Raw genomic sequence first — 12,435 nt, 5'->3', positions numbered from 1 at the left:
TTGACTGACTGACTGCTCCAGGCACGCCTGTGGTCAGGCAACAGGAGTCCCTCCTGTAAGAAGGATTAGTAGTGACAGAGGTATATGGGTGAAGTGCTGATGTCACTCTGTGTGCCAGCAGCAAGGCAGGAGGTGATGCAAGAAGCATCTGGAAGCTTTGGTTATGCAGGTATAAGAAAGATAGCAGTGTTATAGGACCACACCGCTTGAACTATGACCCAAACCTGAAAGCAGGGAAGCAACTCGCTGAAAGCTCTGTAGCAGTCATTTGCTCATGTCCTCCCAGGCTCTCTGAGCTTCGGACCTACTCCTGGATGTCCAGGCTCCTCTCTCAGGAGGTAGAAACCAAGGCCTACCTACTCAAGGGTAGGTAGGCCTTGTTTCAGATCCACTCTCATTCATCCTGGGGCCAGACTAGCCTCTAGCTCCCATGCATTCATCTCTGTGTGTCCCCTGTGGCCCCCCAGCCCCAGCCTGCCTGCTCCTCTATGAGTCTTTCCTTCATTTACATCCCTACTGGAAAGCTCGATTCACCCAGAGACCCTGAGGCCCACCACCCTTCAACCACCCAATCCTCAGAAAGGGAAAAGAACTCCGCTTTGATGAGCATCTCTCTTATGCCTGGCTCCGAGCTAGTCCCTGGACTTCCATTTCCCCATTTAAACCTGAGCAAACTTCTATCAGATGGTAGCCAGAACTCCATACTGAAGATGAGAAAACGGAGGCTGACAAAGGTTAGGTGACGTGCCATTTAATATGCGGCCAAGTTGGGACTAGAATTCAGGCCGGTTCTACTCTAAGACGTGTGCTCCATCTTCCATCACATTCTTAGACTTGAGGAAGAGGGGTCCTTCTCTGGGGCCTTGCCAGCCAGGCCAACAGGATACACACACAAAGGGTGGGGCTCCACCAACCCAGCTCCAGGCACCCGGGACCCCGGGTTTGCCTGCCACCTGGTCCCAGCCTGCCTCCTGGGCCTGTGCACTTCATCTCCATGGCCACCCTTTTGAAGGCTAATGGTGCCACAAGTGTGCTTACCCCTAGGCTTGAGTGGTGTCCAAGGTGAGGCCGAGGCATAGGGACAATGTGGACATGTGGGTTGGGGTATCCAAACACATGTGCTCAAGACCCCTCAAGGTGTGGAACCTCTCAGGGTAGTCAGGCCACAGGCAGGAGGCCAAGATGCTGAACTGCAAGAAGGTCAAGAATTCTCAACTTGAAACTTGCCTCTCAGGTTGTTACGAAGGTCGAAGTAGGAACTTAGAGCATTTTTCATTTAAGTTTGTTAGCTTGAGGTATAACTTTTAAATTTTTAGATGCAGGGTGCATAGACTTCCCTTTGCACCCATTCTCTGGGCCAACACATTTAGGAACCTAACCCTTTTTCTCACTGATTATTGTGCTGAAAGTTTTCATAGCAAATGGAAATCTCATTCCCCATGTAAATGAAGAAAGCTTTGTTTTCTCCTGTCTGACAATCTTAACAAATAACTCAAAAATCTTAAAGGACACTGCAGTGGGGTATATTACCTTTTCTTTATCAAGAAGCTCTTGTAAAATAATTTGTCTCTCCCGACACAGTTCCAAGAAGTCTTCTGAGTGCAGACTTTCGTGTAAGGCTGGGAAGAAGGTCAGCTGGGTGCAGTCCACCCCCACCTCGTCCGGCTCACTCTCAGCCTCCCTTGATGTCAGCTCATCTGCAGCAGCATAAAGGGACACGCGGTGTTGACAGGAGACACCTGCCATGGTGAGAGCTGGTACACAGCACTTGCCTACATCAGTGAGGAGCAGCAAGGCTCCAGAGCCAAGTGAAGAGTGCGGATCTCTCACTGTGCCCCTCCACTGCTTCTGGAAATGGACGCCACACATCTGGGGCACCCTGGGGTGTGGTCAAAATACCTTCCAATTGGCTCATCCTGGAGGGCCCAGCTATGCCCAGGCCTAGCTGCTCTGCCACTTCTGGTGACCACAGGGCAACATTTCTAGATTCACCCTCATTAGTCAGTAAAGCAACTCCCTAGAGGCTCAGCCACGATTTGCTTTTTCTCAACTTCACTTCATTCGCTCTTTGAATATTGCTGCTTTTTTCTAATGATAAAAACAATGTCTTTTTATTGTAAAAAAAAAAAACAAAAAAAACAAAACTTGGAACAGATATGAAGTTGTGAGAAATAAAACAAATCTAACCCATGTACTCAGAGATAGTGCCAACAATAAGAGCTACCATTTAGTAACTCCATTCTCTGTGACGGATATTTCTGATGACATTTTAAAATGTTTTCCCACCTAGGTTAGAGATACTCTTTCATCCTCACTTGACAAATGGAAAAATTGAAACAGGCTATTTACTTTGTAAAAGGTCATAGGCTGTCTAAGAACTAGAGGTAGAATCTGAATAAAGTCTCTCTGAGGCCAGGATCTGGTCTTTTCATCTCTAGTCTATTTGGCTCCACTATTTACAGTTTGGTCCATTTACTTCCATTATCTTTTCTGTACTTACAGGTATAAGCACATGCACATGTGCAATTTTTAACATAATAAGAACAATAATGCATTCACAGTTTTTCCTCTCTAATATTTTTTCCAATCAAGATTACATTATGAACACTTTCCAATTCTATTAAAAGTCCTTTGAACAACTTAATTGGCTTCGTAATATTCTATTATATAGCAGTTTCATACTCAACTAATCTGTCTCCTATTTTTGACAGATGAGATGTTTCTATTTCTGCACTATCACAACTGTACTATTATGCAGTCATTTGCTTCCTGAGACAATTCTGGGCGGGCACACCTGGATCCAAGCTAAGCATGCAAGTATGCAGATCTCCAGATCCTGCTTCTCCCCCACCTGTCCTGAGCGTCACCTGTCCTGAGCATCATCTGCCTGGAGCAGGCACATTTCACTTGACTACACAGCTGGCAGGCTATGGGCCATTTTTTATGTGTCGAGAAGCTCTCCTCTTTGATCTCCTCCCCACCTGGGAGTCTCACATCTAGATGAATGAAAGTGTCTGCTGCTCACAAAAACCCTCACATCTTTCCCCCATGCAGGGAGAACACTTCTGTAGGTAGAGATGCATAGGAGAGGTGGGGTGGTAAGCCACAGGGCCTTTCTTCTCCCTTGGCTGAGTTCCTTAATCAGGGTGCATACTAGAGACACCATGGAGTGAGAGGACACAGAAGCCCATGGCCATTGTCCACCAAATAATCAGTTCATGCTTTCCACCACTGCACTCTTTGCAACCCCCACCTCTGAGAGGTGGAGCAGGCAGACAATCATTTCATGTGAGGGTCATAGGGCTTGGGGTGGAGAGAAGAGAGGCAAACAGGTATCACAGTGTCATCCCATGCTCTGTGCTACAGTAAGACCCCAAATCACCTGGGGAATCAGAGCCCAGGATCCTCACTCTGGGCTTGCATTACTGCAGACACACAAGGTAGTGAGCTCATTGCAAATCCTTTAGTCAGGAAATGAGACAAGTTTGATCAGCACTAAGAAGCAGTCACTGGTCAGGTGTGGTTGCTCGCACCTGTAATCTAAGCACTCTGGAAGGCCAAGGCTGGCAGATCACTTGAGCTTAGGAGTTGGAGACCAGCCTGGGCAATGCGGTGAAACCCGTCTCTACAAAAAATACGAACATCATCTGGGCATTGTAGTGTGTACCTGTAGTCCTAGCTACTCGGGAGGCTGGGGCAGGAGGATTATGTGAGCCCAGGAGGTTGAGGCTGCAGTGAGTTGTGATTGTGCTACTGCACTCCAGCCTAGGTGACAGCACAAGAAAACTTGTTTGGGAGCATTTTTAAGGTCTCCCTGGTATAGGAAATTGACAAGACTGTTTCTCCCCAAAAATTGTTATTGTTGCAACCTTTCTCCTAACAAGTGTCTAGGGCTGAAATAGACTTTTCTTCTTTCTGGAAGCACAGTAACAATAAAAAGAGTCTCAGGGCTGCTTACAATAACACTTTACTCTTCTAAAATATTAATTTAGTATCTTTAATAAAATATTAAATAAAACCAATAATTAGCTTAATTATTAAAGAAAAAATGGCTAAACTGAATACCTTGGTTTACAGCATTTGCTTGAGAAATATGATCACTTTTGTCTTGGTTTTCCTAAAATAAGGACAGAGAAAAGAAAAATTAAATCCCAGATGCTACATATATGCTTCACCGCCCCCCCGCCAATTCCAGATTGACAAACACACACATGCATGTGACCCCTTCAAATTATGCAAGACTCAGATGCAAAGGGAGAGAAACACTAAATCCTAAAGGGCTACAATAAAACGCAAGTATTAATGTTCCTGAGTCAAAGGGGAAAAAACCCACAATCTTCCAGTAAGTAAGACTTACAGTAATTACCAAGGAAGATGCCAAAATGGGATTAGATAGCATCCTGGATGGCTCTGTGTGGGCCACCGTGGAGGTGTGACCAGGGGAGGCTCCAGGGCTGGACAGCGCCAGAGACCAGAGACCAGGTTTCGTGGCCAGTCCTTGGCTTTGTCACCAGCACAGTGAGCAGGCTACTTATTTTTCCTGCTTCCAATTCCTAAGAAATGTAGTGAGGGAAAATACTACCTACCACCAAATGTTTATTGTCAATATGTAGAAAATATACGTGTCTACTGAATAAATGAAATATAATTTTTTCATTCGGTTTTATTAATGATTTTTAGCATGAGTAAAATATGCTGAAGTTAGAGACCCCAGAATAAACTCAACATTGTTACTCGTGATGAACGCAGAAGGAAAAATCCAGCATTCCAGTGTTTGGAAGGCTGCCGTTGAGGATATTTTAAATTATGATCATTCAATGAAGATGTGTAAAACTATTAATGTATTTTCTATATCTCCTACAAAATGACTCCAGCTGGCTTACTGTCTTTTAAGAGCCAAAATAGGAGTTTGGAGACACAGTTCAAGCTTCATTAGAGCAAACTCACAGGGACTACCCAGATTCTGTTGTTTGGAAAGTCAATGTTGTTTGGAACGAGTAGATGAACAGCTCAAAACTGCAGAAACAATCAAGTTCGTGAGATTTGCATCGTAAAAGTTGTTGTGGGATTCGCAGTAATGCTCATAGCAGTATGGGTTAGAACTGTCCAATAACAAGTAAGTCGTGTGCGTAGACAAGAGCCATCCCCTGACCCTTTCCAAACACTGGCATCCAGATGATTCCACAGGACTTGTGTGGGCTGCAGTGCAGGGCTGTGTCCGTGACAAAGGTAAGAACCACTTACCCACTCAGCATTCACTATTTATCCATTCATTCAGGCTGTAGGTATAGTGTTCCTGCTATGTACCTAGGACGGCTAGTGATGCTTTTCTCCTCTTAAATGACATTGAGAATAAATTTTGGGACTCTCCTACGTTTAACTGTATGTGTTATCTTAGCCTGGAAAAGCAACATGCGATGGGGAAGCTCAGGAACTGCTTTCCTATCAGGCCCTACCTGGAACCAGCACCATCCCACTGCACCTGACTCCTACCTTGCGCCTTCCTGGACTCAGGGCCTCCAGTGGAGATAAGCGTTTGATGCGTTTCCTCATTCGAGCTGGTCCCTCTCTCCAGTCGAGTTCCCACAGGGAACAGGGCGTGGCTTCTTCCCCCTGTCTCCACAAGCCCAACTCCCCAAAAAGCTGCTCCCGGATCTTGGCCCAGGCGTTGGCTGCCTTGATGTTGCCACATTTCCTCCTCTGGGGAGCAGAAACAAAGTCATCCTGGACACATTTGCCTTATGAGCCTTATGGGCCTGGCCCCAAACCTCCTGGGTGAATAGGTCAAGTCTCCCATGATTGTTTGAGAAAGATACTATCTCTCTACACTCTCAGGATGTGTACAGTACCCACTGCAGTCAGGACCTCAGATCTTAAAGTTGCTCAACTTTAAGATCTCTTAATCCAAGTTAGGGGCAGAGAATGCTGTCTGCCCTTTGGCCTTCAGAGCCATGAGGCTACTGATGCTGGGCAGAAAGGTCCTGTAGCTGCTCATCAGTGTGGACTGTACGGCTATTTTACAAAATGGACATGAATCTCACCACAGTCTCATCCTTCAAAAATGAGGCTGAATGTACTTTTTCCAGTGGTCTGCACTGTGGGAATTACCAGCTGTCAAGAAAATTGGTTGATTTGAGCAAGTCACTCCCATCTCTGGATCTCAGAATCTCTAACTAAGTGAGAGACTTGGCCTGAATGATGTCTAAGGGCCTTTCAGTCCTAAGATTATAAGATTCCAGAATGTTCAGAGATTCTAGAATGTTCATAGGAGCTAAAATCTTTCATAGTAATGCAAACAATCCCACTTAATAGCTATGAGATTCTCACAGTTTGCATCTGTGGTCTCTGACTGTCACACTTGCTGCTAGAGTATGACTCAAACCTTTCTAAAAATACATAGGTACCACAAACTGCTTTTATAGACCACATTGAAGTTTCAACCATAACCTGTCAAATAAGCAGTTCAATTCAGTTTGGACAGTAGAGTCAACTTTTCAGTATAAACTTTTGCAAGTATTCAAACATTTGATGGGATTTGTCCCAAATTTAATCTTTTCAGAAAATGGAAAGGTGAATGCTAATGACGAGAAGCATAACAACGTGAGCAGGAAAGACACTCATAATCATGTGTTAGGCTGAGTCTTGCACATGCTTTATCTCATTTCCTCTACCCAGTGGTACCAGGAGTGTTTTCCATCATCTCCACGAAGATGCTAAGTCTGCAGAGGAGAAGTGCCTTCTCCAAAGCCAACAGGTGGCCAAGCAGAGATTTAAACCTGGTCTGTAGGATTCCAAAGCCTTCCTTGATCATGAGCGCTAGATTCTTTCATGAGTGGCTGTTATTTTATGAGTTCATGGTTTCTGCTAGCATTTCTAAAAAACTGGAAGACTTTTAGACATAGGCCTTACAAATATTGGTCGTTTAAAATGAGTAAATTACTCTCTGAACTTGTCGGAGGCATTCCCATGAAAGCATGGCTTGGGGGCAGGGGACAGTGCTCAGCAGGTGGTTTCTGGCATTTGATGGACCTGGTCATCCATCATGTTTCTGTGAATCACCAGCAGTTCAATCTGGAGGATCTTCAAATTCCTCATCAGTCAAATGTGGTTAATAACAGTACCATAATAATAAAATAATGGGCTTCTGGAAGCATTAAATAGGACAATATTTTCAAGAGCTTAATATGGTACCTTATTCAGCTTAAGTAGTCAGTGTTATCATTGTGAATGAAGCTAATCCTATTTCAAAACAAGATCGTTTTGTTTCTCTACAGTTCTTAAATTCATATCCCAAACAGTGCTAGCATTTTATGTAGTACTCCAACTGGTTAATAAAAAACCCCAAGATGTACATCATAGCTCATGCCTCTGATGCCAGAGCTTTCGGATGCTGAGGTGGGAGAACTGCTTGAGGCCAGGAGTTTGAGACTAGCCTGGGCAACATAGCAAGACCCAGTCTCTACAAAAATTAAAGAAATAATTGGGCACATCAGTACACGACTGTACTCTCAGCTATTTGGGAGGCTGAGGCAGGAGGATCTCTTGAGCTCAGGAGTCCAAGGCTTCAGTGGGCTATGATTTATGCCACTGTACTCCAGCCTGGGCCACAAAGTAAGACCCTCCCTATCTCAAAAACAAAGGCCTCCAGAAAAATAATGACTACCCAAGTGACAATCCAAAGCTTTTTACAGAGACTTGGTCACACGGAATGAACACTTGTTTGGTGGAAATATTTCAGTTCCCGGGAGATTGTAGTAAGATTTGTACATTTGCATTTGTAGTAACATATGGAGCTTCATGGAGGATGAATAATCCCAAGCTATTGGGTTGTCCAGCCTTGGCTTCAAATTAATTTTTCAAGAACACATCTCCACCCCAAGTCTCCACCTATGCAGCCTGAAGATGCACAGCTGTCTGAGTCTTCAACACAGATCACACAGTTTGTCTTGAGTACCTGTAGCCAGACAATGGTGTGATCCCTGAGAGATAAGTGATTATTTAGTCCATGATAGCAAGTTACATGTGGCCCAGGATGGAGAATGTCAGATGACTAAATAGCAAAAGTCCTGAGTTTCCAAACCTGCAAAGATGCTCTGAAATGCCCATGTTCCTGCACAGTGTAAGGCTCTCTTTCTATTCAAACCGTAGGTGGGCTAAATGCCATACTTAAGGCTCACAGACTCACAGGCAGGGATTCTATTGTGCTGGGGGACAACTACAATTTCTTTTTTTTTTTTTTCAGAGACAAGGTCTTTTGCTCTGTCATACAGGCTAGAAGGCTAGAAGGCAGTGGCATGATCATAGTTCACTGTAACCTGTAACCTTCAACACCTGGGCTCAAGCAATCTTCCTACCCCAGCCTCCTAAGTACCTGGGATTAAAGGTGTCACCATGCCTGGCTAATGTCTTTTTAACTATTATTTTTTTAAGAGATGGGGTCTTGCTATGTTGCCCAGGCTGGTCTCGAACTCCTGGCCGCAAACAATCCTCTTGCCCAGCCTCTCGAAGTACTGGGATTACAGGTGTGAGCCACCACACTTGACTGGCTATAATTTTTTAATCACAGCAACCCTTGGATAGCAACACTTAGATTAACATTTGGAAACCCAGCCCTTCCCTACTTTCAGTCTCTGCTGCTTCCGTGGGGTTGACCAGGCTTCGGAGATGAATACTTCACCTGAGTCTCTATAATCTGAGTTGTCTGAATGGTTACAGGATGGGGTGATAGACACCACCCCCTAGGGCTGGGAATGGCACCCTCAGGAGCTCACACAGAGGAAGCAGAGCATGGAACTTGATCCAGTGCTGCTTGAAACCTGCATTTCCCTGGATTTTTCAGTAAAACAAAACATTTTCTTTGTTGCCTATGGCAGTATGAGTTGAGCTTCCAATATTTGCATCTGAGAGAGCTGTGACAAATACTCAGTGAGTAGATAGAGACCGAACCAGAAGTGGAAACTAGAGGCCCTGGAAGAGAAAGGGATAGAGGACAGTGGCCATTTCTAGTCTTCAGGCGTCTCACAAGGAACTCCGACCAGTAAAGACTGTGTAGTCAGGATAAGTCATTTCTTCAAATTATAATGAAGATTCAGTATAAGAACTGGATGGCCTAAGTATGTAACAGACAGAGCAAGAGAGGCTGGGCCACAGAGAAAAGAATGCAGATAATGCGGACAAGGCAAAGGGGAATCTTTGGGCCAGACTGTAGAGGCCACGTTTTGCCAGAACTTCTTCACCAAAAAATTTGGCTGATAAACTACTTGAATTGCAAGATTTTCTGTTGAGATATTAATGGGATATAACGATGTTCTGGGTAACTTCCAGAGCACGAGGCAATGACGCCTTGTGGTGCCTGGGGCTGCTGTCATCTCCAGTCACCTCTCAGTTGTGGGTAAAGTGCCCAGTTAGACAAGTCTTGCCTGGTGTGTTACTGGCTGGCCTGTGAGCAGGGACCCTTGAATCTCCTCTTCTTCGGAGGGCCTCATTGGGTGCACCTGGGAGAAGCTGTCCTCAAAGAACATGGCAGATTTCTCAAGCCTGATCTCTGTCCAGAGTTTGGACCTGACTTCTGGAAGTAGACTGGGCCTTTGTTGGGAAAGCATACTGCCCCTTAGAAAAGTAGGGCAATGGTCCACATCCCATTATCTCTGGCAGATGGTTATTATATCTGCACTTTTCCAAATATCAAAACCACCTGTCTTTAATATTTAAATACTTGGAAAGTATCCTCGTGGATTAGCTTCCAAATACTGATTTTATCAAAAATACCTCAATCAACACGAAAACTGCACAACTTTCTCAAGTCCCTTCTGAACTCCAGTCAGCTCTGCTGCTGAAGATGAGACAGGCTAACCTTCCAGGTGGCTGGATCCCTTTCTTCTGGGCTTGAAGCCTCTGCTGAAGGAGTGCCATTCTTCCCACGCAAACCTATAATCTCATAAATTTCAAAAGAATTTCACGAAGTACCCTAGGGCACCTCTCCGGGCTGTAACTGTATCTCCCAGGCACTCTAGATCACATACCAATTCGGAAGTTTAGATAAACCACATCCTCGGTCTCAAAACGGTGGAGTGGTGATGAGGATGTCCACCAATAAAGGATGCAATCCTGTAAGATTCCTCTTATTTGTCCCTCAATGGGAATTAAATTTGTCAATCATATTGCTAGTCTTGAGTGAAATCTGTCAATCCCTATGGTAGGTCCTTGATGTGTAATGGTTTGTCCAATAGGCACAGATGACACCCAAATAAGCCAGCAAGGCCCCTACCCAGCTATGCAACACAGTCAGCAATGTTGGAGTGGGGTAGGTTCCCACAGAGAAAACCCTTGTCCAACCACAGGGTCTGTGAAAAACCAGCTTGTGCACTCAGAGAAACTAGACATGCCTGCTGGTCCCTCTGACCATCACAGTCATGAGCACATCCTGTACACACCAAACCTCCTTTCTCACAAGTGTCCTGTCTGATAAGCTGTTGCTCCCATCACTCATGAGAGCCTGGGAGGCTATGTTGCTAAGTTGTGTGTTTCTGGGGTGCAGGCTGCACATCCATGAATGGGTCTTTCCAGGGCATGTTGTGGGCTTCTATGGGGGAAATTAGGGCAACTCAGCTTCAGATGATTAGTGTCTCTTCTGTTTCCTGGCACTGGGCACCATGTTTCAGCCTTCCTGATCTGTAGCCCACACAGGGCACACTAATGGCTCCTTACACCCAATCACTCCTTTCCCAGTGGGGGAACATCCTATTATTGAGTTCATCATGTTTTCTGGGCATTTCTTTACTCTGAGTTTCATCTACAAGTTTCAAATATCTTCAAGACACAGGAGTATCTTTTTATACCTCACAGTGACTTTGGGACAAAGAAATTGTTGAGTAAATAATATATTCAACAGGGTTTTAAGACTGTATGATGTGTTCTATTTTAGCAATATGCTAATTTTTTGTTAATAACAGTAACACCAAATAAAAATAAACTTCTTAACTATTCTATAACCACACATGGAGTATCCATTTCCTATCAGCCACAAGTCTGTGTGCTTCACACTTGCTCTTAAATCTTCACAGGTAGGAGAAATTATTCCAGCTTACAGATAAGCACACAGAGGCTCAGACCCCAGTCATAGGAAGGGGCAGACTTAGAATTCAAAATCCTAAATGCAATGGGTTGCCTTATCAATGGCAACCCATTGCATTTAGGATAAAATGAAAAACACCAATGCGGTGCAAGCCTGATGGGCAATCCAGAACTTAAACTGAAAGCCCTTGAGATTATTTTTCAGTTTCAAGGTGGATTCCAGCTTACTGTATAGAGAAAGCCTGTGTTTTGTTTCTTACCTGCACATGGTCTTTGTATAAAGATGCATATAGCTCTTGTCCTCTTCTTCTATAGTTCTCTATACATGACACAAAATCCTGGAGAAAGGAGAAAACAAGTCACAGCTTAATGATAGCTGTGATTTTATTTTATTTTGCTATATTTTTTGAGACCAGGTCTCTGTCTGTCACCCAGGATGGAGTGCAGTGGTACAATCTCAGCTCACTGCAGCCTCTACCTCCTGGGTTCAAGTGAATCTTCTGCCTTAGTCTCCCAAGTAGCTGGGATTACAGGCACCCACCACCATGCCTGGCTAATTTTTGCATTTTTAGTAGAGACAGGCTTCACCATGTTGGCCAGGCTGGTCTTGAACTCCTGACCTCAGATGATCCACCTGCCTTGTCATCCCAAAGTGCTGGGATTAGAGGCGTGAGCAATAGTTGTGATTTTAGATAAGAACTTCTCTATACTGATGAATTGATAGAGGAAATAATGGTTACAGAATTTGTTGGTCAATTGGATTCATATAAATACAGGCTTCACCTATGCTGACACACTCACATATGAATACATTCACATATATGTTTAAGGCTTGCTTCCATCCCCATCTATGATGAGCTAGTTTGCAGCTCAACCTTCCTCCTAAGAATGACTGAAAAGACAGAGATTTGAACAATCTACTTTAAGACAGCAGAGAGCTACCAAGAGAGCTGAGATTTGAGGAGCCAAGATTCTGAAGAGGAACTCACTGAGTTATTACTGTTATTAACAAAAATGCCCAACATTTTTGCTTTTTTATATTTCTTGGACTTTGAGATATATGCAAATTTTCAAATAGGTCAAGGGGCTGGGAAGCTAAGGCAACAAAACAAACTTTGGTAAATTTAAAAGAATAGTTTTGGGATCCAAGATGGCCGTTTAGGAACAGCTCAGGATTGCAGCTCCCAGTGAAAGCGCAGAGGGTGAGTGGACGCCGTGTTTTTATTGCCCACAGACTAGGAAATTCCCGGGCAGAGGTGCTCCACGGTCACCAGCGCGGCTGTTTCGGCCAGCGCGGCTGTGCCGGCCAGCGCCGGCCAGCGCCGCTGCTTTGCCCCGCGCGGCTGCTTTGCCCCGCGCGGC

General features: G+C 44.6%; 1 protein-coding gene across 3 annotated transcripts in view; it reads right to left on the bottom strand.

The window, feature by feature from the left end:
- The window catches only part of WDFY4 (WDFY family member 4), a 307,995-nt gene that overhangs the window by 102,650 nt on the left and 192,910 nt on the right, over positions 1–12,435 (bottom strand). For all 3 annotated transcript variants that reach the window (XM_017504669.2, XM_037729965.1, XM_037729964.1), the window contains 4 exons: positions 11,334–11,411; positions 5,494–5,700; positions 4,066–4,117; positions 1,531–1,697 (listed from right to left, as the gene is read on the bottom strand). In XM_017504669.2, coding sequence (XP_017360158.1) covers positions 1,531–1,697; positions 4,066–4,117; positions 5,494–5,700; positions 11,334–11,411 — 504 coding nt within the window. The remainder of the gene's footprint in view (positions 1–1,530; positions 1,698–4,065; positions 4,118–5,493; positions 5,701–11,333; positions 11,412–12,435) is intronic.

Source organism: Cebus imitator, unplaced genomic scaffold, assembly GCF_001604975.1.
Source record: "Cebus imitator isolate Cc_AM_T3 unplaced genomic scaffold, Cebus_imitator-1.0 Scaffold326, whole genome shotgun sequence".
NCBI classification, from domain to species: Eukaryota; Metazoa; Chordata; class Mammalia; order Primates; family Cebidae; genus Cebus; species Cebus imitator.
This window is presented reverse-complemented; position numbering and strand designations above follow the sequence as displayed.